Source organism: Phytophthora infestans, genomic scaffold (genome assembly GCF_000142945.1).
Source record: "Phytophthora infestans T30-4 supercont1.1 genomic scaffold, whole genome shotgun sequence".
Lineage (NCBI taxonomy): Eukaryota > Oomycota > Peronosporomycetes > Peronosporales > Peronosporaceae > Phytophthora > Phytophthora infestans.
This window is the reverse complement of record NW_003303758.1, coordinates 3,701,534-3,729,094: the sequence shown is the minus strand read 5'-3', so window position 1 is coordinate 3,729,094 and position 27,561 is coordinate 3,701,534. Positions and strand designations below refer to the sequence as shown.

Sequence of the window (27,561 nt, the reverse complement as noted above, 5' to 3'; positions counted from 1 at the left end):
AGCCATGGATCGACTGGAAGTCGAAAACGCTGGATGTGTCGCACCCTGCTCCTAGTGGAGGTCTGGTGAGTCAAGAACCCACCTCTGCTAGGAAGCAGAAGCGCTTTCGGCGCGAGCACGAGGCCGAGGCGGCCGTAGCGCTGGACATTGGTATGTCCGAAATTGTCACCAACGAGGTTGCTGTTTGCCCTGAGGGCGTAGGTGGTGCGGCACGTTATCCGCTGAGCGGTGCAGGTCAGGTCAATGCCCTACTGCTGGGACCTGGCGAGGATAAGCGCGGAGTGGCGCGTAATCCACTGAGTGATACGAGTCAGGTCGATGACCTACCGCTGCGTGGCCCGAGGGTCGCTGTCGACTGCGAGGCGAGGCATCATGGGCGCGGCCCAGGCGATGCAGGTGAAGTGATACCTAGCTCACTGTGTGAGGGTCAAGGACCGCTTGGCTCTCAGCCGAGTGTCTTGCGAGACACTGTATCCTCTTCGAGGAGTGATAGTGCTGCTGCGCCCGGTGGTGGTGATGGAGATGTCGCCACACCGCCCTTATCCGGCCGGGATCGATCGCGGAGGGAGAAGAGAAGAAGACGCAGGGCGTCTGTGACGTCTTCGACGTCGGACGTGGTGTCCAACGTGACGAGCGGTGAGGCTCCATGTGATTGCTGTGAGCAGCTGTACATACTCGTGAGCGGAGTGACGGGGGGGGGTCGAAGGCGAAATCAGCCTTGACGCTCTGCCCGATGCAAACGCTCTGCTAGAGCTGGACGAGATGTCCATTGCTGAGTTTGGCGAAGCCTTGAAGGCAGGCGAGCTAGCCGAGGTGGTCCTGCTGGGACCTGAGGGGGAGTTGAACTCCTCATCCGTCATGGACGACGCGGTCCTAGAGGACACCAAGAAGGCGCCGAGCGCAAGAAGTGGATCGTCGATCCTTAATGATTCTTCAGATCCCTTCTATCCTGTGGTGAAGGAGTATGGAGACGTTGTCTCGAAAGACCCACCGATGGGCCTACCTCCGGATCGAGGCGTGTGTCATGAGATTGACCTAGCTCCTGGAACCAAATACGGCGTGACAAGGTAATGGCCTTTGCTGAGAGAGCAGTGTGACGTCATTGACGCATTCTTCCGAGCGAAGCACGAGGCAGGGATGGTGCGTGAGAGTAAGTCTCCGCACTCGAGACCCACGTTCTGTGTCAGAAAGCCGAACGGCAAGTGGCGCGTTGTTCATGCTTTTAGCCAGCTAAATGCGGTCACTATCCCGGCGCACACGCCGATTCCTCGCAAGATTGTTCTGTAGAGCAACATGGTAAGCTGTACGTTGTACAGCGCGCTCGACTTGGTCGATGGTTACTACCAATTGATCATGAGAGCGAGCGACATTCCGCTGACAGCGGTGAGTACTCCGAGCGGTATGCTCTGGTAGTGGCTGGTCATGCCCCAGGGGCTGTCGAGCGCACCAGCAGCGTTCAATCGTCTTGTGACGCAGTTGTTTAGGCCCCACCGGGCGTACGCTCAAACGTACTTTGACGATATATTCGTTCATAGTCGTGCTGGGCTCGGAAAGGCAGACGTGGAGAACCACATTGACCACTTGCGAGCGGTGCTCGAGTGCATGCGCACTAATTAGTTGTATGTCAACTTGGACAAGTGCGTCTTTGGCGCGGAGGAAATACCTTTCCTCGGGTGCTTCATTGGGAAGCGAGGCTTAAGGGCGGATCCTGCCAACGTCAAGGCCATCGTGGACTGGCGTGTTTCCAAGAACCAAAAAGACTTACGCGAGTGGGGGTAGGCTTAGCCAATTACTTGCACAAGTACAGCGCGATCTACGCGGAGATGGCTCGCCCATTGTCAGATCTCCATAAGAAGGACGCATCATGGTGCTGGAACGTCGAGCACGACGAAGCCTTTGAGGCTGTGAAGGAGAGTTTTCTCCAGGCTCTGATCCTTGCGCTACCGGACTCGGATCGTCTGCTTAGCGTCGTCTGTGACGCCTCCGATTTTGCAATTGGTTGTGCTTTACTACAAGCAGACGCCGAAGGGTGTGAACGCGTGATTGCGTTTGAGTCTCGCCAGCTCATAGCTGCAGAAAAGCATTATCCATCTAATGATAAAGAGCTTCTTACAAAGAAGTATGCTCTAGTCAAAGCAGGGTACATCTGCTAGGTTCTAAGCCTTTTGTGATCTTTACTGGTCATGCGTCGCTACGCACTGCGACACAGTCGCCTCATCTCTTTCAGAGAATGGCAAAATGGCTTTCCTTCTTTTCCGAGCACAACTTTGAGGTGAAGTACAAGCCGGGGCGGCTTAATGTAGTGGCCGATGCGCTCTCGCGCAGGCCGGACTACGAGCTAGCACATGTCACGACAGTGACGTCGTCAGTGCCCGACTTGATACGCAAAGTTTATGCACAGGACGACACATGTGTAGCACTGCTACGGGCTCTTGGGAGCGAAGAGTTTAAAAACGCTGACAAGGAATTGTCTGGGCGCTTACGCGCGAGGCTGTATCGATACTCGCTCGATGGCGGTATGCTGTACTTCGGCACCGACTCTGAGAATAACCCTCGTGTAGTCGTTCCTCATCATGAGGATCTACAGTATCGAATCCTCTATGAGGTGCATGATACGCCCGTGAATGGGCACTTAGAAGTCATATTGCTCGGTGAGCTCGATGTACTGGTGGCCCAAGATGTATAGTAGGTCGGCACCTATGTACGCACGTGTGAGACGTGTCAACGGACAAAGTCCGCGCCGAGCACGGCAGCGCCAGTGGTGGGTTTGCCTGTCCCCAAGGGATGTTGGCAGTTTATGAGTATGGACTTTGTGTTTGGTCTTCCCAAGGATCAGGGGGGGAAACACGGGTATTGTCGACCGATTGAGCAAGATGGTTCATTTAGCGGCGGTGCCAGACACCATTGGTGGTGAGGGTACAGCTTTGCACTTTTTTAGACCGAGGCTTTCGCCAACATGGCTTGCCTGAGGCGATTGTCTCGGATCGAGACCCGTGCTTCACCGCAAAGTTCTGGACGTCCCTCTTGAGAGTGCTCGGCACTTGTTTGGACATGTCAACAGCGAACCATCCGGAGACCGACAGTCAAACCGAACGCGTGAATCGCGTTGTGGAAAATATCCTCCGAAGCGTATGCGCTGAGGCGCCAAAACGCTGGAGCCATATGCTCCCACTCGTTGAGTTCGCATATAAATAATGCAGTGCACGCCTCGACAGACTACACTCCGTTCTATGTGAACGGCTTAGTTAACCCTCGCGTCCCACTGACGCCGCCACGCAGTAGCTCAGGGCTTGATGGGGGAGGGATAGCCGAGCGGCTAGCTGATGTCAGCCCTGTTGCGGCTCGCAAGCAAGTCGATGACTTTGTCTCTTTGAGACTGAGCGTAATGCGTCAAGTACGCGACGCTATGGCTGAAAGCCAAGACACGCAGAAGGAACATGCAGATGCCAAGGGCAGAAGCAATGGTGAGAGGTTTGAGGTCTGAATATTAGTTTTAACAACCGCTAAAAATCTACCTGCTCGAGCAGTGTCTGCAGTCTTCAAGACGAACTTAAGACCTCGGTTCATAGGACCGTTCAAGGTCGTGGCCAGGAAGGACCTTGCGTATACGCTCAACCTTCCGACGAAGATGCGCACGCATTCGGTCTTCTATGTTGGCTTGCTTAAGCCATATCAAGACCCTGCTCAGGTGAGCGCGGAGGCGTTGGCGCCAACGGTGGCTGGGCTATGGACAGCTGCAGGGCAGCAGGTGGTAGAGCCACGGGAGGCTGAACGACAGCAAGTGGTGGACCCACATATGGCTGATCAGCAGCATGTGGCAGAGCCGCCGGTCGCGGAGCGAAGTGCTCGAGATGCAGAAGCAAGGCAAGCTGACCGTTTAGTCGAGCGCCTGGACGCTCAAGGTCCGAGACCTGGCTGTGAGTCAACAGTGGTGGCTCTAACCTATCCTCAAGGTGGATCATCTCCTCGAGACCGACCGATGGGCGGTGAACGTGAACGTTTGCGTCGTGAACGCCGGCGTCGTATAGACGCAGACGCCGTTCCGACAAGTGCTGACTCTCCCCGGGAGAGCCCAGCTGAGGCAAGGCCTCCTCCCGCTCTGCTTGATGAGCATGGTGAGCTCCTCTATCACGTGGAACGCCTTGTGGCACGGCGTAGACGCCAGGGTACGCAGTACTTTGTGAAGTGGAGGGGTTACCCTCACTCACAGAACTCAAGGGAGTTTGAGGTTATACTCCGGCAAGATTGCCCTGACGTCGTGGACGCTTACGACCGGGCACACCCTGTGCCGAAGCGCCACCATGGCGTGCGACAGCGTCGCCAGGCGCTGGGCGCCTCCCAGTAGAGTGGGGAGCGATCAGGTCAGTAGTTAAGTTCAGGCTCTGGTCAGTGGCTGCAGCAGCCAGCTCTTACGTGTGAGCGGTGCTCGCAGCGGGAGCAGGAGGTGGAGAGACCTCGTGGAGTTAGGGACATGGTCCCGAAGGAAGCAGGTGCTTCGTCTTGTGCTGAACAAGGTTCAGGCACAAGCGTCCTGATAGACGCATAGTTTTTTTACACACTTGCTCGATGAGCATAATCCAGATGTGGATGCGCTGTAACAGCGAAAGTGGTATCCCGGGCGGGGATCGAACCACTGGCCTTTGGCTTTCCAGGCCGGAGCGCTACTGTTGAGCTATAAGGGCGATGCCCATAAGTTTGTCCAAGTACGGACTACTCATGATATGAGAGGGCTGCGCCCGGGTGGAGTCGAGCCACAGACCCGTGGATTCCAAAGCCAAAGCTCGACCACTGAGCTAAAAGGGTGTTGCTCTTAAGCTTGTTCAAGCGCGGGCAACCGTTCATGGAGCGAGAGGGCAGTGCCCTGGTGGGTTCGAACCACTGACATGTGGCTCGCAAAGCCAACGCTCAGCCATTGAGCTAAACGGGTGTTGCCCTTAAGCTTGTCCAAGCGTGGACAATCGTTCATGGAACGAGAGGGCTGTGCCCTAGTGGGTTTGAACCACGGACCTGTCGCTTGTGAAGCGAGTGTTCAGCCGCTGAGCTGTTGTCGACGACTCGGATGAGTCAAGAGCATTGCTCCAAGCGGTTTGCAGCTCTTGGAGTAGGCGCGGAGCGCGAGCGTAGGTCTGAGACCGCTTGAGAGCAAGATGCACGCTGCGCTTGGAACATTGGCCCATGGTCCGACGACGAGAAGCTGGGCATCAACGATGCGTAGGCGTTTGTGAGCTCACGGATCTGTACAACGCTGGTGTGAGGTGTAGTAGCCACCGCCGTCTAAATAAGACGTGACCCCGCCGAGGAAAGTTTTGAGGACGGAATGTTCTCATCTTAGTGGGGGGGCTAACGGGATTACATGGTGTGGAGCACACAGGGGTACGAGGTACCCGGATAATTAACAAACTCTCAGTACATAAGTTGGAGAGTTAACAAGGTTCTCAGTACGGTGGCTGAAAGCCACACGTTATGCATTTGAGATTTGGATACTATGCTAGATAGTTAAACAGATACATTTACCCCTAGGCAGCTTGGCCGCAATAATAGTAATTAAAACACTTCTGGATTTGAAGCATAAAGTTACAGTATTAATTTTTAGCCCTGGTCTTGGGCTGTAAGCTCCTTTGGATAAGGAACTTAGTATTAGTGACTCTTTGAGTCGAACGTCTTCTTCTGACGCTAAAGCTACGGCAGCCCCGCTTCACAAAACCTCATGTGGCACTGCATGAGGCTAACGATGAATGTGGATATTCTTTAGTAAAGATCAATTTAAAAAGTGACACAATGCTTGCATGCATAAGTAGCATAATCCAGGTCCATAGGCTGAGGGCCAACTTGATTCTCACGCCTGTATGAGACACTTTGGCGAGATGCAAGAATCTCTCACACTAACATTGCTACATATTCTGCTCGACAACGCACAATATTTATTCTGTGTCCTCTTTTGACGATTAAGCTCCATCTATATAAAATCATACAAATGTTCTGTGTCTGCCTCTGTTTATTAAGAATTAAGCTCCATATCAATATACCATACACACGTTCTGTGTCGGTCCCTATTGACGATTAACTAAAAGCCTGAATCATCTTTTTGAAAACAGTTGTGTTAATAGCGCGGTAGTTCAGCCAAGCTGCGAACGACATTTAGTTCGATGTCCACATAACGCAACCGATGCGCAAGATTCCTGCTACCTACAGACGCTGTGAGGCTTTCTGGACCCTCCTGTAAGGTGCACTTAGGGCAGAGTACGCAGCCACGCATGTGCGTAACGTGAAGGCGGCTGAGCTTTAAGCACTTTGCGTAGAGACACTCAAAATGGTACACGTGGTCGCAACCCGTCCCCTCGGAGCGAAGGCCACGACGATCTGGTGTTGATAAATGACGCACTGTACATAAAGGTGGTCGTGAACGGTGCGCCTGCCGGCCAGGAACGTCGACTTGACACATTGGACACTTTGGTGTTATATACAAGCATCGCTCAATGCACGAATGATCGAAGTACACATCGCACTGCTCATTCCCCGCTGAGCAGCCCTCGAGGTCTCTCAATGAAAAGGTGTCGTAGCATACCATACACTCTTCGGTCTGTTGGGCTCCCTACTCTTGGTCTTGGTTTTGGTCGTGGCCCTCTTCGTATCGCTCTCTGATCTCTTCATGCTCTTGGATTTCTTCCTTTTCTTGGGATTTTACAGGATCAGTAAGATCAATCACTTCAACGGGCGGAGCAACTTCACCTTGGTCTACAAACGCTACAACCTCTTCTACAGGTCCCGGTACAGGGAACTCTGTCGGCTCCGGGTCATCATTAGCAGGTATATCATCGACCTCTTCTTCTCTCTCACGTAGGAGGCGGTGTTGAGCGCGTGTGCGGCGATGTGCTAGTGTATCTGCCTCGTTTCGTCGGCGTGTGATCGTATTTCGATAGCCTTCTTGAGCAAAGCGAGCGCATCGAAGCGTTTGCTGGTGGTGCGTCATTCCTTGCCTGCCACCACCTACAAGATGATTGCAGCGAGGGTAAGCGACTCTGACAACCCCCCTGCGACAGTTACGCTGGTGGAGCAATAGATTGTCGTTTCGTGTGAATGTCAGCAAGCAGGTGCCACTAGGGCTTCATATCACCGGCAGAGGGTATCTGTGATCCTGATATTGAGAGTAATCGTGTCAGACTGAAGATCTTCTGGCATTGACACTGGATCATGGCGATATCAGTATCATTTCAGATAAAATGATACTGTAGTCGGATATTAATATGTAATTATTGAGTTGCGCTTGCACTTCTTGGTTAACCCGATCTTACGTGTAAATAGTGTGTGCTCGGTACTCCGACCAATTATACTATATAATACGCAACAATTTTCCACCCGGTCTTCATCAAAACCGGTCTGCATTTCATTTACCGCGTAGCTGCTGATACTGAAAAAGCGCTCCTGCTGAGAGAGGCTTTTCCAAGTAGAGTTTAGCTATTAAAGCTATTCCAGGAAACGAGCTCTCGTTCGTCCTCAACACGTCAGCATGTCGACATCATGATACAGTTGCAGCACGGAATGGTTACCAGGCGATTGTTTTTGGCAAGGCCAGTTAACATGCAAATTTTGCCAGTGAGAGAGAAATGGAAACTGCGAAAATACAGGTTTGGCTACATCCAAAAGCTAAAACCGGCGACTTATAATGTTCAGACCCGTCTGTTGGTTTCATAGTGAATAACGGCAAACAGAAATATGTTGGTTTTGCGTATATCTGATAGTGTGTCATCAGTGAATATTCTGTTTGGAGTAAGGGATCTGTGATCCTGATGCTACTGACTACGCTGTATTGATCTCAGGTATCATCGAATACAGTATTCAAAGATTAATTTGGTATCTCTGATTGATATTAAGCCCTGAGTGTCACACTCGTAAGGCCGTTGCTCGTGGACATCTGAATGTGTGACATATTTATTTAAATTAAAAAGAAATACTGGAGAAATGATAAATGAAAGATAAATAATAAATACGTAACCTGAAGTTGCTTGGGTAAAAAACAATTGTTGCCTTGACGAAGAATTCTCCGGACGGTGAAGTTGATAATGAAGTCAAGCTTGTCGTGGCCGCAGGGCCGATAGAGCCGGCAAAAAAATGATTACCCTACCGCTACATCTAGCCACAGCATTGTGTTATAATAATATCGAGTAACCAGCCGGCACCCCAAAAGTTGCACCACCTTAGCTTTATTTGTTGCAGTGGTCGACTAATAAATTTTGTGTTATTTTCAGATTACAATAGCTAAAACAATTACCAAGATTCGTTTTTTTTTAGCTTTAGAAACTTACAGCAATTTTCCCACCAAAGCGGAACGCATAGCGCTAATCAAGACGAGCACAACCTCCGGTTCGGCCAGAGTCGACATGTCACCGAGTGAGTCTTCCTCTCCATGGGAAATCTTGCGCAGCACACGTCGTACAATCTTTCCACTGCGGGTCTTGGGCAACTCTGGGACGATAACAATAGTGTCAGGAGCCGCAAACGCACCGATCTTGGAGCGAACCTCAAGGACAAGCTCCTTCTCGACCTCTGGAAAAGGCTCAGCGCCATCAACCAGCGTAATGTAGCAGCAGATACCCTCGCCCTTGATACGGTGAGGAATACCGATTACAGCAGCCTCAGCAACGGCGCTGTGGCCCACAAGAGTGCTCTCCAGTTCAGCTGTACCAATTCGGTGACCGGATGTACACAACACATAGTCGATACGGCCTGTGATGAAGAAGTAGCCGTCTTTATCGCGACGACAGCCGTCACCAGTAAAGTATAGACCCTTATGAGAAGCTGTGTACACTTGCAAGTAGCGGTTGTGATCGCCGTACACCGTACGAGCCATACCGGGCCATGGAGACCGAATGCACAGCTGCCCCTCAATCCCGTTGCCTTCAATCTCGTTTCCATTCTCGTCTGTCACAACGAAGTCGATGCCGAAGAAAGGCTTTGAGCACGACCCAGGCTTCATCGGAGTAGCTCCTGGCAGACCCACGCCAATGTGTCCACCAGTCTCAGTCTGCCAGTACGTATCAGCGATGTAGCACTGGCGGTTGCCTACCACTTCAAAGTACCATTTCCACGCCTCAGGGTTGATGGGTTCACCGACGCTACCCAACACCTTCAGGCTCGACAGGTCATACTCACGGATCTTGTCATTGCCACGAGCCATCAAGGCACGGATAGCCGTCGGGGCAGCGTAGAACTTGGTCACCTTGTGACGTTGGACCAGATCCCAGTAGCGACCGTGATGTGGATACATGGGCGTACTCTCAAACATGACGGTGGTCACACCATTCGCCAATGGGCCGTACACAATGTAGCTGTGACCGGTGATCCAACCACAGTCAGCAACGCAGGCGAAGATATCCTCGTCGTGAATATCAAACGCGTACTTGGCCGTCATCATGGCGTACAGCAGATAACCAGCAGTTGTGTGGGCGATACCCTTGGGTGTACCCGTGGATCCCGACGTGTACAGGATGAACATAAGGTCCTCTGCGTTCATGAGCTCAGCGGGACAGTAAGGACGGTGGAGAAGCAGCTCTGCATCCATGTCGACGTCAATGATTGGGTTCATGTTGACCTCCGGGTTGTGTGTACGCTTGAACACGAACACTTTCTGTACGAAGTCGAGGCCCTTAAGCGCGACGTCCACCGTCTTCTTGAGAGGAAGAGTGCGACCACCGCGACGGCCTTCGTCTGCCGTGAACACCCACTTGGTCGTGGCATCAACGACACGGTCACGGAGAGCGTCGGACGAGAGACCCGCGAAGACCATGCTGTGGGCCGCACCGATACGCGTACAGGCCAGCATGACGAAGATGGTCTCAGGTATCATGGGCATGTACAGAGCGACAGTGTCACCTCTCTTGACGCCGGCGTGCTTCATAGCGTTGGCAACACGACATGTCTCCTCCAACAACTCAGTGTACGAGATGTTGCGGCCTTCACCAATCTCGTCTGCCTCCCAGATGATGGCCGTTTTGTTCGGGTGCTTCTTGACATGACGGTCGATACAGTTGACGCTGACATTGAGCTGGCCATTAAGGAACCAGGCCACGTCGCCCTTGGCCACCGAGCCCACGACGGTCTGGTCGAAGTCGCGGAGCCAGTAGAGGTTCTCGCGGGCCAGCTCGCCCCAGAAACTCTCCGGGTCCTCGAGCGAGCGTTTGTGCATGGCCTCGTACTGCTCGAGACTACCGACGTGGGCCGACTTGGCCAACTCCGGGTTAACCGGGTACATGCCGTTGTAACCGATGCCTGCGGTGTCGCTCATGGAGCACTTCTGTTTGTGACGGCCTAAAAGCGCCGCGAACTAGGGACGGCGACCCGGTCGAGTCGACTCAACCAAGGCGCGCTACCAACCACGTCTTTATTCATGACCCTCAGAAGAAGAAAATCGCTCCTGTCTATGGCAGGCTGCGTCATCTCGTGCTGTGGGGCCTTGAGTTTTATTGGCAACTCGAAAACTCGAACATGAGTCGAGGGCATTCAAACCAGTCTGCAGCAGTCTCTGCTGCTCAATCTTGTTCATTATGATAACAAAGGCGCTTAACATGTTAAGCGCGGGACTTGAAAACTGGATAAGCAAGCATCGCGAGCCGTTCACGACAGGGACCATGTGAAATAGCCCGTGCCAGCGCACATGACGCGCAAGGCAATCCAGCCCAGAGTCTGGGCCCCAGACCGCTACATCATACAAGTTGATGAGATGAGGGCGCTCGGCAAAAATACAATTCAGCAGTGCTTTTGGCCTCGATACTTCCAGTAAATCATTTTTTATTGAGAAAAAACTCGTGCTCAAGAAAGTGGGAGTGTTTGAGCACGAATTGGGATTCCTACTACATGTATGTACAAGGTGCTTCCATGAAGATGGAGGCGCTGGAATACCGCACGCTTCAAAATGAGGAGTCCTCATCCAGCGTCAACTCGTACATTTTCTGAGCATGTGCGACACGCCATGACGCTAAGATCCCTCATTGCGGGCGGGTCTATGACGCAGCACTTCAACTTCAGTTTTCAAGTGCAGTTTACGCAGTTCTGGAGCAATCGCAGACTTCCCCTGGACCTTCAAACCACCAACAAGCACAAGGCAACGAGGCACACCAAAATGTGGAAGAAACGATCACTCCATTAGCGAAAAAGTACGAGAACCAACAAAATCGAGGTCGGTGCATTTGCGACGACTATCGATACACAGACGAGCGGGGGGGGGGGAATGAGGCGGGGACGACTTAAAACGACGTGCCGACGAGCGCCGCCTTCGTGTTGGTGATCAGAACTGGCACTACGGAAGGATCTGCGAGTGTGGACACATCGCCCAGCGAGTCTTCCTCGCCGTGCGAGATCTTACGCAGGACGCGACGCATGATCTTGCCACTGCGCGTCTTCGGTAGGCCCGGCACCAGCACGATCAGATCTGGTGAGGCGAAGGCGCCGATGTGGGCACGCACCTGCTGCACCAGTTCCTTTTCGACTTCCTTGGACGGCTCAACACCCTCGACAAGCATTACGAAGCAGCAGATACCCTCGCCCTTGATACGGTGAGGAATACCGATCACAGCCGCCTCTGCTACGACACTGTGAGCCACCAGAGTGTTCTCAACTTCAGCCGTGCCAATACGGTGACCAGAAGTGCAGAGAACATCGTCAATACGACCCGTGATGAAGTAGTAGCCGTCCTTATCGCGACGACAGCCGTCACCAGTGAAGTACAGACCCTTGTGCGTCGCCATGTACGTCAGCAGATAACGATTGTGGTTGCCGTACACAGTACGGGCCATGCCAGGCCACGGCTTACGGATGCACAGCTGTCCTTCGACGTCGTTGCCCTTGATCTCATTGCCGTTCTCATCAGTGACCACGAAATCGATGCCGAAGAATGGCTTGGTGCAGGAACCAGGCTTCATCGGAGTAGCACCAGGCAGACCCACGCCAATGTGTCCGCCGGTCTCCGTCTGCCAGTACGTATCAGCGATGTAGCACTGGCGGTTGCCTACCACTTCGTAGTACCATTTCCAGGCCTCAGGGTTGATGGGTTCGCCGACACTGCCCAGGATCTTCAAGCTGGACAAGTCGTAGTCCTTGATCTTATCGTTGCCACGAGCCATCAGGGCACGGATAGCAGTCGGGGCCGTGTAGAACTTGGTCACCTTGTAGCGTTGGATCAAGTCCCAGTAGCGACCGTGGTCCGGGTACATCGGCGTGCTCTCGAACATGAGCGTGGTGACTCCATTCGCTAACGGGCCGTAGATGATGTAGCTATGGCCAGTGATCCAACCGGCGTCGGCCACACAAGCGTAGATGTCGTCGGGCTGCAGGTCGAACGTGTACTTGCATGTGATCATAGCGTAGAGCAGGTAGCCGGCCGTCGTGTGGGCGATACCCTTGGGAGCACCCGTAGATCCAGACGTGTACAGGATAAACATGAGGTCCTCCGCGTTCATGAACTCAGCAGCGCAGTAGGGACGGTGACGCTTCATTTCTTCATCCATATCCACATCGATCTTGGGGTTCATCTTGACGTTCGGGTTGTGAGTACGCTTGAAGATAAACACGTTGCGCACAAAGTCCAGACCGTCCACTGCGACGTCGACAATCTGCTTGAGTGGAAGCGTGCGACCGCCACGCTTGCCTTCGTCCGAGGTGAAGACCCAGTGCGTGTTGGCGTCAATGAGACGGTCGCGCAGAGCGTCGGCCGAGAAACCAGCGAACACGACGCTGTGCACGGCACCAATACGTGTGCAGGCTAGCATGACGAAGGCAATCTCCGGGATCATAGGCATGTAGATGGCCACAGTGTCGCCCTTCTTAACACCAGCGTGCTTCATGGCGTTGGCCACGCGGCACGTCTCCTCCAGCAGCTCCGTGTAGGTGATTTCACGGCCTTGGCCAATCTCATCAGCCTCCCAGATAATGGCCACTTTGTCCGCGTGCTTCTTGACGTGGCGATCGATACAGTTGACGCTCACATTGATCTGGCCATTGAGGAACCAGGCAACGTCGCCCTTGTTGACGGTGCCCACAACGCTCTGGTCGAAGTCGCGGAACCAGTCGAGGTTCTCGCGGGCCAGCTCGCCCCAGAAATTTTCCGGATCCTCAAGCGAACGCTTGTACATGGCCTCGTACTGCTCAAAGTTCTTGATGTGGGCCGTCTTGGCCAGCTCCTGGATCGGAGGGTACTGTCCGTTGACACTCACGCCGGCACTGTCGCCCATAATTAAACGTGTGGAGTGAGAGATTTGAGGCTGCGGTGAGCGGTGCACTCGACGAGGCAAATTTGATTGTGAGGTAGGCAAGTGGTGGCGGCGCCACTGGCGCCGCCTCCTTCAGAATCCTGCCTTTCCGGTAACTGCACTTGGCACATCATGTTGTTGCCCTGCTTGTGACCCCGTTAATCTTGATGCTGAAGATAAACGGAGTCTGTAAATCATAATTTTTGAAAGCATTGTACTTTTCAAAGCAATGCTTTTCAATAATCTAACATATTTAATAAATGATATTTTGAAGATACCTCAAATAGTAAAATATACGCTGATACAGGTAATTGGGTAGATTAAACCTGCGCCTGTGATAAGAAGCACCAGAGCTGAGGCTGTTCACCTTGAACCTGTGGCTGGACCCATCTAGGATTTTCGAATAAGGACACGTTCATTAAAGTACAAACCTTACATCTCAATTAGTGACCTCTCTGTTACGTCATGCGTTCTTATTGACAAAAGCACTGCACCACCGTCAAAAGGCTTGCGTTTCACACCAGCCGTTAAACGGAATAAGCTTGGATAAAGTAAGCGTAAGTACGAATTCCAGTGCCGCTAAGTATTCGCTTGATGCGCAAGTTGATATTGCGTCGCGAGCAAAAGCCGCTGATTGACCGCCGAAACGGCAAGTTGCCGTCGACTTCAACATGCTCCTCGTGCCAAAAGCTTTGCTCTCGTTTGCTGCCGAGGCCACAGGAGCTCGTTCCACCGCCAGCGTGCAGGTAAACTTCACGACTGAAGCAATCGCACTGGCTGGTCCTACTTGGTGGTCGTCAACAAGCACCGACCGGATACCCGTTCGTCGGGCCATACGACCGCTCGAATGAGATGGCCACGTTGAAGTTTCTTCTTGTCCCCAACCGATTTGCACGCCAGAGTAAGTAGCGAAACAAGGAGATGTACATGTATTGATGTTGAGCCTCATGATGTAATTAAAGTAGCAAGATGCACAGTATTCAAGTGAAATGCAGTGCAGATTACATGTTGCCAGCCAGGAAGTGAAAGCTTGTGCCTTTTCACGTCGAAGTGAAACCACGGCCGTGCGAATTGCCGGGAGGCGGCGAGCGGCGTTCCAGAAGTGCTGGACCACCACAAGGTGACCTCCGAGGCGATGCCGACGTTATCCTAGCAGCGTTTCAGGTGATGACTTGCCTTGCTAGGGATGGAGCTCGTTGAAGTTGTCGCCTTCGAGCCGAGTTAAACAGCAGCGAAAGTGATCTGTACATGACTGTTGGACCATGTGCCCTTTTTCTCGTGGGTGCCTTGCGCGTTGGACCTCTCAGCCAATCAGAACCGACGAGGTCTCACAGAAAGAAACCATTCCCATTTCGGAATTTGCATCGCCAGCCTGATAGCCGTTCAATCATCGAGTATGGGAGACAGTGCCGGCGTGAGCTTTAACGGGGTGCACCCAGTGCCCGATGGCTTGTCGAATACGGCCCACATCCAAAGTATGGAGCAATATGAGGCCATGTACAAGCGCTCGCTTGACGATCCCGAGGGTTTCTGGGGAGAGTTGGGGCGCAAAAATCTCGACTGGTTCCGTGAGTTTGACCAGGCCGTGGTGGGTACTGTAAACAAGGGCGACGCGGCCTGGTTCCTGAACGGAGAGACCAACGTGAGTGTCAACTGCATCGACCGTCACGTCACGAAACACCCGAACAAGACGGCCATTATCTGGGAGGCGGACGAGATAGGCGAAGGCCGCAACATCTCGTACACAGAGCTCCTAGAAGAAACGTGTCGTATCGCCAACGCCATGAAGCACGCGGGTGTCCGTCGTGGCGACACTGTAGCCATCTATATGCCCATGATCCCAGAGGTAACCTTCGTTATGCTGGCCTGTACGCGCATTGGCGCCGTGCATAGCGTCGTGTTCGCAGGCTTCTCGTCTGACGCTCTGCGTGACCGTGTGGTGGACGCTCAGTCTCAGTGGGTCTTCACGGCCGACGAGGGCAAACGTGGCGGCCGTACGCTGCCACTCAAGCAAATCGTAGATCACGCCGTGGATGGACTGGACTTTGTGCGCAAGGTGTTTGTGTTCAAGCGCACTCACAACCCGGACGTCAAGATGAACCCCAAGATCGATGTGGATATGGATCAGGAACTGCTACGTCACCGTCCATACTGCCCGGCCGAGTTCATGAACTCGGAAGACCTCATGTTCATCCTGTACACGTCAGGATCCACGGGTACACCCAAGGGATTGCTCACACAACCGCCGGTTATCTGCTGTACACCATGATGACAGCCAAATACACGTTTGACCTTCACAAAGACGATATCTTCGCGTGCGTGGCCGACGCAGGTTGGATCACAGGCCACAGCTACATCATTTACGGCCCATTGGCGAATGGTGTGACTACTGTAATGTTCGAGAGTACGCCTATGTATCCGCACCACGGTCGCTACTGGGATCTGGTCCAACGTCACAAGGTGACCAAGTTCTACACTGCACCGACGGCTATCCGTGCCTTGATGGCTCGTGGCAATGACAAGATCCGTGAGTATGACCTGTCGAGTCTGAAGGTGCTGGGTAGCGTCGGTGAACCCATCAACCCTGAGGCGTGGAAATGGTACTACGAAGTGGTGGGCAACCGCCAGTGCTACATTGCAGATACTTATTGGCAGACTGAGACTGGTGGACACATTGGCGTGGGTCTGCCTGGAGCTACTCCAATGAAGCCTGGGTCGTGCTCGAAGCCATTCTTCGGCATCGATTTCGTTGTCACCGACGAACATGGTAATGAGATTAAAGGCAACGACGTCGAAGGTCAGCTATGTATCCGTAAGCCGTGGCCCGGTATGGCTCGCACTGTATACGGCGACCACAATCGCTACCTTCAAGTGTACATGTCGACACACAAGGGTCTGTACTTCACGGGTGATGGCTGTCGTCGCGATAAAGACGGCTACTACTTCATCACGGGCCGTATCGACGATGTGTTGTGCACGTCGGGGCACCGTATCGGTACGGCTGAGATCGAGAGTGCATTGGTAGCACACAACGTGGTGGCGGAGGCGGCTGTGATTGGTATTCCGCATCGTATTAAGGGAGAAGGTATATGCTGCTTCGTGATGTTGGTGGATGGTGTAAATGGATCCAAGGACGTCGAAAAGGAACTTGTTCAACAGGTGCGCGCGCAGATTGGAGCGTTCGCAACACCCGACCTGATTGTGCTTGTTCCTGGTCTACCGAAGACGCGTAGTGGCAAGATCATGCGTCGCGTGCTGCGTAAGATTTCTCACGGCGAGGAGGACTCGTTGGGTGACGTATCGACATTGGCAGATCCGTCTGTTGTGCCGACGTTGATCACGAACACCAAGGCTGCGCTTGTGGGCAAGACGTTCTGAAGTTGGCGTAGGTGCACGTAGTATTGTATTTAGTACTATGTAGTACTATATTAGTATTAACTTGTTTAACTAATCGACTTTTTCAATCGTGCTTGGTACTACTACAGTACTTCTGTAGTATTAATAATACTACTTGGCAGATTTTGTCAAGTCATGTCAGTACATGTACTTGCAGTAGAGCTTTTTTTAATAGCTCCTGTGAAAATAGCTCATGGTACTCTGGCTCTTGTAACATATCAGTGATAACAGGATGCGCAGATCGGCTGGTTCCTCTAAGCGAATCTCAGCTTGTGATGAGGTGGTTTCTTCGCGTACGCAGTCATAGTTACAAAAAATATTTTTAAGGGCTGGGAATGAGTCAGATCTTCTGACTCAGAATCTGAGACCCCCAGGCGACTCAACACTTTACAGTTAGATATCTCCAAGTACTACTAATACTTTACATTGCATAATGAGGAGAATATAAATAGTGCTTGACTGAGCACAAACAAGTACTTGTAGCATGTAAGCGCAAATATTATCACACAACCGAAGTTCGTGTTTGTATTTTTCGTTCAGTCACTGGTTGACTGTCAGTCTAAAGCTTATTGCCAGCTGAGTGATTTGAAAACGATCTTAATTTTAAAGAAACAATAATCCTTGTTCGTCATAAATTGTAATAATGTGATTTTAAAAGTACTACCTTTTCGATCTGATTTCTAGAGCTGATTAGCACATTTCTAGATTTAAACTTGACTAAAAAGAAGAAAGGCCAGCTTCAACTTTCGATCATCGAAATCTGTGCCCCACATCATGTAATCGCACACATAAGACGCTGGAGTTTTGCGCCGTTTCCCACTCTATTTTCCCTTTTGCACTGAGTATACCAAGTAGTCCTGGTCTTAAGTCCATCAGTGGCTGCGTCATGTTGGCCTCCTCGGCCGCGTTCAAGCGGTGCCGCACGACCAGCGACAGCGACGACTACCTCCCTGCCGCCCACAACTACCAACTTGCACCCATGAAGGCGCTTCTGCGCTCAGCACGACGCGACTTCTGTCTCGACAGTCTACAAAACTCGTTCCCCATCAAGTCGGAAGAAGATTCCAAGCCCCACGAAGCAGCACTAAAACACGACAATAACTCCGACCAAGAGCTCGACCAAAAGTGCCGCAAACTGGCCGAACTGATCGCTAATTCCCGACACCTGGTAGCGTTCACAGGCGCCGGCATCAGCACGTCCGTGGGCATCCCAGACTATCGCGGAGAGCACGGAATCCGCACCAAAAACTTTAAGAAACGACGAACAGGCGAAGAAGACAATGGAGAGAGCAGTGACGGGGACGAAAGCGACGTCAAAAACGAGGAGAGCAAGCCTATAATCCCAGATTTTAACAAATTGGTGCCCTCCACAACGCACATGGCGCTGTATGAGCTGCATCGACTGGGCTACTTGAAGCACGTCGTGTCCCAAAATGTGGACAATCTGCATCTAAAAAGTGGCGTGCCAGCTAGTGCGCTGACTGAGGTGCATGGTAATGCCACACACGCCAAGTGCGAGACGTGCGAGAAGATCTACACCAAGGACTTCCCCTGGACGGGGCTGTGTGATGACTCCGAGTGTGTGAGTACGAAGAGAACAGTCGAGCAGAGACTGAGAGCTCGCACACGGCATGGAAACGGCCGGTTGAAACGGAATGTCGTGGGGTTCGATGAGCCACTGGGGGACATTGACTTGGCGATTGATGAATGTGAGGCGGCCGATGTCGCGCTGGTTCTGGGCACATCTCTACGAGTCGAACCGTTCTCTGAAATGGCTGGAGACTACGCGGGATCGCTGTGTATTGTCAACTTACAAACCACAACGTCGAAACTCGATCGTCGTGCGGAGGAAACGGGCGTCCGGCTGTTTGAGAAGACGGACATGGTGATGGAGAAGATGATGCAGTTCTTGATGAAAGACCCTCGTTACCGTGTTCCCAAGTGGACAGGAGAACACCCTACCTCGGTATTTGAACCTGAACACGAGAGCAAGAACCTCGTCAACGTACTCGCTGGACGAATGCTCTCCTGACACCATGCTCCAAGTTTTTTTTTGTCGTCGAGGTTGTTAATTTATATATCTAGCTAATTGTTTTTTGCAACAAAGAAGAGATGGGAAAATATATCGACATTCTATGCGTTAAAACATTTACGATCTGATCTCTACGCCTCGTTCATGAGCGCCGTAATCTCCTTGTAGTCTGCGATAAGAGCGTCCAGTTCTTCCGAGTATTTCGTGGTGACGATGATGTCTTCCACAGGAGCGGCCAAGTCGGATGCCTTCTTCAGACAAATCTTATACTGGGGGTACGCGCCACCACAATACGCAATGTCTGCATAATCGCAGAAAGCGAGCATGGAGCCGTCGCGTCCAAGGATGTGCATGCCGTAGCCGTTCACAGCAATGACGAAGTAGTTTGGCAGCTCAATACCCAGACAATAGTTGAGTCCGTTGCCAGAGCCCTTGGAGCCGCGGTTCACCAACTTGGACGGGAAGAAGCAGGCGCCGTACAGTCGGTGACGTGTTACCTCTTCAATGTAAATACGCTGCAGCTCACTGACAGGGAACAAGGCGTCCTGCTCGTCTAGAAGGTTGTCCGTGATAGTATCCAGCACCAGCTCACTCCATTCCTCTTCATCATGTGCTGGTCTCCACTCTTGGGGAAGATAGTCCAGCACCCCCATCTCCATGATTTCCTCTACAGTCACAGGCGGCACATCTTCACAGTCCACTGCAATAGCGAGTGCGGTAAGACGAAGTAGAGCTTCCTCTTCCAGTACAGGCAGGTTTCCTTTCACGATCTCATCTTGTACTTGGATGTACACCAGACGGTCGTACATCTCGTCCGTGTACTGCAACATGTACACTGGGTTTAGTCGGATCTTGAGCACGAACCGCACGTCACGTCCACGGATCAATTCTTTCTCAAAGATATCGCCCAGAAACACATCCGAGCTCAAGAATGACGGCGCGGCGATGAATTTGTGGAAATAACTGGATGGAGACAGAGCAGAGGTCGTCGAGGACGTCGATGTACTGACTGTAAGGGTTGGAGGTGGCGGGATATCTTTCGAGCTCACTTCATTGCCATCAGCCACGGGGTCTTCGTTGCTTGCTGACACGAACGAGGTCGTTGTAGTCGACTGGCCGCTCTTCCCGAGCACAACACGCTCGGATATTGTCGTGAGGCCTAAGAAGTTGACAACATGATCTTCAAGACCGAGGAAATGGGAGCAAATCTCAACCAGTTGGGCTACTGTGAGCTCCGGTGTGACCGGGAAGGCGTCGGCTAGCGGCGTGCCGTCCAGCAACTGGATCGTAGCGAGGAAAGGCGGTCGAGCTTCGTAGCCTCGGATCTCGTCGATGCTTGGAATAAACCCAGTTGCGCCATTCTCGAGCAAATTTTCCAGTTTCTTGAGCGAATACGCCGCAAAGTTGCGTACGAGTCTCCAGAAGCTGTTGGAGTCAGCCACTTGAGCCTTCAGGAACATAATCACGTACTTCTGTAGCGCTAGTGACGGCGGGAAGGACGTCGCACACATGGCAAACAACGACCAGCCACGAATACTGCTGTCTCGCTTCGGATTCTTCGTCAACTGCTTCATAAGCTGCAGGTAGATTTCGTCCACGACAGATGGCTTCATCAGTCCGATCTGGAGAATGTACTGCGCCAACATCTCGCGGTAGAACACAATGCGGTCTCTCATGTATCCCAGGATGCTGCGGTTGATCGACAGCGCCATTTGTCCTGCCGACGCAGACGTAGCGAGAGACGAGACTTCGTCCAGATTGCCGTCCAGCACTGAGAGACTCTGTGAGATCGCACGGCTCTCCCAGCACAATTTCTTCGCCAGAGCGCGCTCGGATTGGGAGTTAAATCCCCTCAAGTTCTCGAAATGGTTGAACGCTACTGCATCTTTCTCCGCAGTCTGCTTGGACTTTTTGTCGCTTGAATTTTCTTCGTCCTCGTTAGAAACTCCCGGCCACTCGGTCGTGTCGCAACGTGGACGTTCGCCTTCATCTAACATACTGGGTCGACTACTCGTCTCGCTGTCATTGCGGGTGAGCGATCCCGGGCCACTTGATCGCAGTCGATCACCCATAACGACAGATCTCCTTCGAGCTGACAAAATTTTATCTTCAGCCTTCATCAGCAATCGTTCGTGAACGCCAGCTTCTCTTGCCGCTTGGATACTCAGTTCCAACGCCCCAACAGAGGACGCATCAGTAGGAAGCGCCAGCGTTGCTTCCAGACGAGCAGCAGCAGCGATACGAGCTTCTAAACTGCGACGTAAGTTGCCTGCTGTAAGCAGAATCTGTTCGCGTTCTGCATCGTCGTAGTTGACTTCATTCTCGCCACTTGTCGGGTTGGAGAACTCCTCAATTTCCGTCGACAAGAGCTGGACCGCGTCGTTTCGAATCTCAGCGTTGACTTCCACTCGACGAGTCAACAGCTGAATAGCAGCACGGAGTCCGTCCACTATACCATAATCATCGGCTGCATCTTCGCCATTCGCTCCACTGCGCAGCGTCGAGTAGCGGTCGAATAGCGCAGCGAACAAAGGAGAGCAAAAGCCGATACTGATAGACTCGCCAAGCTCATGTTCCACGACCTTGGGGTCGTCTGTATCAAGCGCTTCACTTAGAGCTTCCTCCACACTCGCCACTTGCTGCAATCGCGCCATTTTGGCGTCGTACGCACCTTGTAATTGAGCTGGAAGGACAGAGCGCAGCTGGTCGAGATCGCTGACACGACGAGCTTCCCAGACCTGCAAGAAGAGACCGATATGTGCCGGTTCTGACATCTTCTTCTCTTTCTTCACCTTCTTTATCGTCTTGATCTTTTTCACGACAATCCTCGTCTTGGGAGAAGCTGGTTTTACTACAGAAACTGGAGCTGGGGGAGGAGTTTCGCCTGATTCAGCAGCTGCCAGCAGCTTTTCTCGCTCTCTTTCGGCGTTTTTAAGATTGAAATCCCACTTCGCCAAGCCCACGCTGACAGCAGCTTCAATGGCTTCAGACAACAATTCGATATCTTGTGACATCTTCGCGACGGCCAAGAACTTTACCATTTGCTTCCGTTCCGAATGCGAGCTAGCAGGAACAGTCTGAGCCTCCAAAGCACGCTCTGCATCAGCTGTTCGAAAGTCTCCCTCGGAAACACCAACAGCTCTTAGACGAGCTAATACTCGTTCCGCAGCGACAAAGTTCTCGTCGTCTAGAGCCTTCTGAAGAGCAGCTACTAAGTTAGTCGTGTCAGCAGACACAGCTGGAGAGCTTGAAACGACCTCTTCTTCCTCTTCTATCTCCTCTTCCACCTCGACTTCCACTTCTTCTTCAATTTCCTCCTCTTCCTCGTCGGTAACAGCTTCTAAATCAGTAGGAATCGTGCCCAGTGTGTCCACAACAGTCGGTAATTTCACTTCAACACCCAAGCTGATAGCTTTCGTCGCAGGAGCCAGTAACTTTTTCAAAATCGAAGCATCATTATCGTCTCCTCCAATGGTCGAAAGCGCATGTGTGACAGACTCCACGGCGCTTTTCTCCTCGAGAGCTCGAATGATCATCATAGTCGCCAGTTTCCTCTCCAACGACTCCACCGAAGGCTCTTCCAGTGTCGCCAATGAGCCCATAAGTGCCTCCGGGTCATTAGCAATCATAGACGCACGGAGCTTCTTGTTGACAGCAGCGAGCTTCTCCGTCTTCTGCTTTTGCATAGCCACAATGCTCTTGCTTTTCCTCCGCAAATGGTCCACTGCAAGCCATGGGGAGCTCTTCTCAGCGACACGTACAGCATATTCAATCAGGGCCGGGTGGCCGATACGTGTGGCATCTGCAATGATCGAGTTGACGTACTCTTCCTCGTCCAGTCGAGCGATCAACTGCCTCCCCTCGTTCAACACACGAATGTCCTCTGACGCGCGCTTCCCCAAGATCTGCTTACAGTTGGTCAGGTGCTGTATAATATCGTTCTGGTCTCTCTGCGCCATCGCTTCACGTAGACCGCGCATAACATACAACAACCGCGCAGATTTCTTACGGAAGCCACCACGAAGCATATTGCGCTGGATCATTGTCGCACAGGCGTTCAGGTACAAAAACCGCGCCTTCTCCAGCTTTTTCCATTGGTGACTGGTCAGATAGACCTTGGTCTTCCCCACCACGAACTTCTCTTCTTCCAACACACCAATAGCAGACAGCGAGCGCAGAAGCGACTCGAGCGTTCCTCGATGGCCGCAGACATTCTTGTAGCGTCGGAAAAAGTGGCCGTATGTCAAGTGGACAGTGAAGATCGAGCGACTCGCTTGCATCAACTCTACCAGATGGTTCTCTCGGATTTGCTTCATCACGTAGGCCGAGTCGAACACGCCTTCCTCCAGGTCTTCATTGGGTTTAATACACACGAGAAAGTTCTTGCCAGTGTGGTTCAACGCATGCAGTAGAGCGTCAGCCTGGTTGTACACGTCAGTCGCTGCACTATCACTGGCTGCTTTAGACTCCCTTGCCGAGCTGATAGAGCTCCGGAACTTGGACGAAGTACTGGTTCGACGAGTAGTTTGCTTCGCTGCCTTTTCACTGGACGCTGCAGCCATTTGCGCGGCGCCCACAGCATGCAGAACAGCATTCTTGGACGACTGCATGATGGCTGCACACGTCGACGAGATACTCAGCGCGTTCTTCGCTGAAAGTCCATTGCCATTGTACGTAACCTTACCGCAGTGGTGCTGAACAATAAACATTAACCGCCAATCCTTGGACGGAGCCAAGTACTCGTTCGTCGTATCAGCGCCCATGTTCGGTCGAGACAGTCCGCCCACAGCTTCGTTACCAGAAAACAACTTGTTAACGAAATCCTCGTCATTAGGAGCGCGCACCTTGGCGTTCTCCGTCAACAGATCGAAGATACCGAACGGTTTATCCTCAAACAGCTGCAAACATTTCTCCTGCTCACTCGTTATGTCCACATTGGAGTGCACCGTCAGTCGGTTCTCCACTTGTTGCGACTCGTCTTCCAGATCCGAGAAATTGATGGCCAGCGTGTTCTGGACGTAAAAGTGGTGCACTTTCTCACTCCAATAATTGAAACAAAGCTGGTCAAAACTGTTCTGCGATGGCTCCAAGTTCTCAAAGCCGACCATATCCAGTACGTGAACGCCTTGTGAATTAATCACAATGTTTGACTTCTCGTAGCGATCGAAGATGCCGCCCAAAATGCCGTTGAGCGTCTCCACGAGGAAATTAAAGAGAGACTCGTACAGACTTCGCATAAAAGTGTCTCGCGCCTTACGTGCTTGATGTATAGTCACCACTTTCAGCGAGGACACTGTCTTGCCGCCATCTTTCGAGAAAAACTGACGAGTACGAAAATAATTGTCCAGCACCACAGGTTCCACCTCCAATAACTTGGCTGCAAGCAAGATCTGCGCTGGATCCTTCAATGCACACGACTGAGCATCACTTACAGTCGTGGAATTAGCTCCACTCACAGACTTGCCACCTTCCGGGTCTGGGACAAAATCCACATTGCCCAAATGCAGCAGCGCAGCCACAATACGCACGATCTCGACACGCTGATTCTTCCTGATCCTCAAGGCTGAAAAACTGGACATAAGGTCTCTGTAGTCACGAGCATCAAGCGCGAAGTTGGTAATTTCCGGGTCTGCCTGCTTCAACAGATCAAACTCCTCCACGCCCTTGTTCATCTCCAGAGAATCACGAAGTGTGGGGTCGTGTTGCACGCCTGCAAGTACTTGATAAAACACGTGGAAGTTGCGTTCGTGACTACGACAGTCAATCACACGAGATTTCTCGAAATAATGCGTCGTAAACCCGCCTCCGATCACGTAGCCATGTTTACTGAACTCCACTGAGATCATCTTGGCGAATCTGGACGAGTTGGAGTTCTGTGTGGTAGCAGCGTTGCCGAACGCTTCTAAAATGGTAAACGCATGTAAAATCTGCTGTCCAATAGGGTGCAGCACGCCTGAGTCTCCTTCTGCGTCATGTCGAGGCGTGACGCTGTCTCCGATCTCGCACAAATATTGGACAATGAGCTTGGCTGCCTCGGACTTGCCAGCGCCCATCCCACCAAGTAGAATAACGGCCTGGTCTTCTCCTGCGTCCTGCATGCATCTCAGAGCATTTTGAGCCAATGCAAACACATGCGGCGGTGCGTCATTGACGGTGTCTTTCTCGTACAGTGGCGTCTGCTCCCTGCTCTTATTGTAGGCTTGCATGTGGTCTGGAGTGTATATGGGCAACGGAGTCACAGGGTTCACCCCGACTAGCACGCGATCCACCCACGTGTAGACCTGTTCCATGCGATATCTTGCTCTTAAACTGTAGAGCGCCACGTTCTCTAACTGTTGGGACGTGAATGTCTCTGTTCGTCCTGTGTCTCCATTGGTTGCCATTAATGGCACATTACTGAGGTCGTGTAGCTCCAAGGGCAATAATTGCTTGGGGTGGTGACAGGCTGGCAATTTGACCAATGGACGGTCGCGAATAGCGCGCTCTTCGCCGTCCTCCGTGTGTACGACCGTCACATGCTGCTCCTGGCCAGAATCTTCGTCGAATACGAAGCCTGTACGCACCACCACGGCGGACGAACAAACGCCGCTCTCGTCACTCACCCACACAAAGTCTCCTTCCTCGATGGATGCGGTTTTCTTGACGCTGTGGCGCACTTGGCGTGATGGACGAGGAGACGCCTGGGTAGTTGATTGGTCGCTGCTGAAACGGAAGCTGCCAGGGCGTTGCTGTCCATTGCCGGCGCTACGGTGGCTGCGGCGCGGGCCGCCTGCGTCCGAGCTCATTGCACTCTCCCCTGTCTGACTTCTCGCGTTTTGCCAAATAGCTGCCGATTGGCAGAAAATAGTACCGTATTTATCATAAACAGCAGATGGCGTAAAATGGCTCCATTTTATCAAACTGCACTCAAATCTCACGAGCGGACAGCTCACTGTAGCCGTAAAATCACTGCATCATTCAAAATGGCTGTATTAATGCATTGCAGCATCAAATTGGACCGATTGCTGTTGGAAGGAAGAAGTGCAAAAGCCACGCACAGCATCATCGGAAAATTGTGTCAGCCTAAAAACTCCGTTTTGTGTTGACCTACTGACGAATGTTTTTTTTTTATTGGTGGTCTTATCTTGTCTTGCGCTAGATATTCATACGCCTGTGCTGCACAGACCGGTACAATAGCGAACAAACTGTCATTTAAGTTCTTGGCAAAGGTTTTCCGCGTTGCGATATGCTGGTCATCTTTGCGATTACGTCGGTTTTAATAAGTCGACTTGTAAAGTCTCCGATGGTGATTCGCTGATAATCTGCTCCAGACTTTTTGACGAATGGGACGACATCCAAAGACGCGGATGGAGCCAATCAGTGAAGCTGTCCTACCTGACCCCATGTCTGACGTTGCGAGCTTCGACCAAAACTGAAGCGCGCCACGCCAGCCGCCACGCACTTCAGAATCGCATTTACAGACAAGCAGTGAAGCTAAGGAACAACAAGATCAAACAAACCATACACCCATCTAAGATGCCTGTCGAGATCAACACCCCCGAAGAGTTCAACGCCGCTATCGGCGAGAAGAAGCTGACGGTCGTGCAGTTCTCTGCGCCGTGGTGCGGCGGCTGCAAGATGGTGGCCCCCAAGGTGACCAAACTGATGGAGTCGGACTTCGCTGACGTCAAGTTCCTCAAGGTGAGCGCGGAGGAGCTAGAGGATTTCTGCGAGGAGATCGACGTCGACAGCTTCCCAACGTTCCGCGTGTACAAGGACGGCGAAGTGGCGGCGTCTTACGTGAGCTCCAAGTTTGAGAAGGTAGAGCAGTTCATCCGTGAGAATGCGAAGTAAGCGTGACGGCGATTTGCGACCGTCTATCAAAGCTCGCGCATGGTGATCTACAAGCTTGATGACCTACGCTAAGATGGTGGAGAGCGAGTGAGTTTGGTCCCCGGCATTGCGTATCGGCAGTGGACTGAAGGATGCTACTAATATATTGAAATAGGAAACCATTTTAACGAAGACCCTGAGCCTCAGGCTCATTCTCAACCGGAAATATAGACCGCATGCGGTCCCAGGAGGACAAATAGAGTCTTCTAATTGGCTTACGGGGTAGGTGGTCGCATGCGACGAAGTTCATAAAAAGACGCTCATGCGGCAATTTGCCCGCATGCGCTAAACTTGCCGCACAGTAGAGTGTAGGGGTCGAGTGAAGAATAACCAATCAAAATGATTTGTGACTCACGATCTTATGGGGGTGTCTGCTTCAACCTTAAAAAGATCACTTCCTCTTTCGTTCGCGAGGTACACATTCGTTCACTACCATCAACTATGTACTACTTATTAATAAAGCTGAAGAAAACGAGTTTTTTTATTTGGTTTTACCTGTTCTCGCATCATTTTTGGTCAGCAACGATAATAGAAGCGATGAAATGCAGACAGTTCGTGGCGTACGCGCTGCCCGTCCGGGAGATGACATTCTGTATGCAGCAACATGACTAGTGAGCTGCTAGTAAAATACATATACATGTAGTTCAGGTTCACTTTCTCTTTGCTGGTGGGGTCTTGGAATGTGCCGGCTGAGATCACTAAATATTTATTTGTAACCACCAGCTGTCGTTATTGATTGCTCGCAGTCGCTGGTTTTGGTCTCAACCGATGCGGCCGCACGTTACAAAGTCATGCGCTGCGGTGCGGTGCGGTCGTGCCGGTTGAGAATCAGCCTGAGCCAGTGTTATTATAAAGCACGTGTTGTTACAGCTTAGCTCGTGGTGAAGGGGGATTTCGTCTTGAGTGGTAGCAACTGCTTCCACACTATACCAGGAAGGCGCTACAGATGTCAATTTTGCTTTACTTAAATTTAACATGGTATTATTTCATTGTAACCGTATACAATGGATACATACTACT

The 27,561-nt window shown here is 51.9% G+C and overlaps 6 protein-coding genes, 1 non-coding gene and 1 pseudogene across 8 annotated transcripts; 3 read left to right on the top strand and 5 right to left on the bottom strand.

Annotated features, from left to right (window-relative positions):
- Positions 1-4,731: 4,731 nt before the first annotated feature.
- PITG_25466 lies at positions 4,732-4,803 on the bottom strand (annotated as a pseudogene). Its single transcript has one exon. The product of its transcript is annotated as a tRNA-OTHER (tRNA).
- A 54-nt stretch (positions 4,804-4,857) lies between these two features.
- Positions 4,858-4,927, bottom strand: PITG_25465. The gene has a single exon. It is a non-coding gene; the product is annotated as a tRNA-Ala (tRNA).
- A 3,372-nt stretch (positions 4,928-8,299) lies between these two features.
- On the bottom strand, positions 8,300-10,282 carry PITG_00721 (acetyl-coenzyme A synthetase; the record flags this gene model as incomplete). The annotated part of the gene is made up of 1 exon (XM_002909249.1): positions 8,300-10,282. One exon carries the CDS (start codon positions 10,280-10,282, stop codon positions 8,300-8,302), a length of 1,983 nt encoding a protein of 660 aa, XP_002909295.1.
- A 958-nt stretch (positions 10,283-11,240) lies between these two features.
- On the bottom strand, positions 11,241-13,223 carry PITG_00720 (acetyl-coenzyme A synthetase; the record flags this gene model as incomplete). The annotated part of the gene is made up of 1 exon (XM_002909248.1): positions 11,241-13,223. One exon carries the CDS (start codon positions 13,221-13,223, stop codon positions 11,241-11,243), a length of 1,983 nt encoding a protein of 660 aa, XP_002909294.1.
- Positions 13,224-14,606: 1,383 nt separating this feature from the next.
- PITG_00719 (acetyl-coenzyme A synthetase) lies at positions 14,607-16,619 on the top strand (the record flags this gene model as incomplete). The annotated part of the gene is made up of 2 exons (XM_002909247.1): positions 14,607-15,457; positions 15,517-16,619. 2 exons carry the CDS (start codon positions 14,638-14,640, stop codon positions 16,617-16,619), a joined length of 1,923 nt encoding a protein of 640 aa, XP_002909293.1.
- A 904-nt stretch (positions 16,620-17,523) lies between these two features.
- On the top strand, positions 17,524-18,669 carry PITG_00718 (mono-ADP-ribosyltransferase sirtuin-6-like protein; the record flags this gene model as incomplete). The annotated part of the gene is made up of 2 exons (XM_002909246.1): positions 17,524-17,929; positions 17,984-18,669. The coding sequence occupies 2 exons, from the start codon at positions 17,524-17,526 to the stop codon at positions 18,667-18,669; spliced, it is 1,092 nt and encodes a 363-aa protein (XP_002909292.1).
- A 131-nt stretch (positions 18,670-18,800) lies between these two features.
- Positions 18,801-25,454, bottom strand: PITG_00717 (myosin-like protein; the record flags this gene model as incomplete). Its single annotated transcript, XM_002909245.1, has 1 exon — positions 18,801-25,454. One exon carries the CDS (start codon positions 25,452-25,454, stop codon positions 18,801-18,803), a length of 6,654 nt encoding a protein of 2,217 aa, XP_002909291.1.
- A 674-nt stretch (positions 25,455-26,128) lies between these two features.
- On the top strand, positions 26,129-26,862 carry PITG_00716 (thioredoxin, putative; the record flags this gene model as incomplete). The annotated part of the gene is made up of 1 exon (XM_002909244.1): positions 26,129-26,862. The coding sequence occupies one exon, from the start codon at positions 26,185-26,187 to the stop codon at positions 26,500-26,502; it is 318 nt and encodes a 105-aa protein (XP_002909290.1).
- Positions 26,863-27,561: the final 699 nt, after the last annotated feature.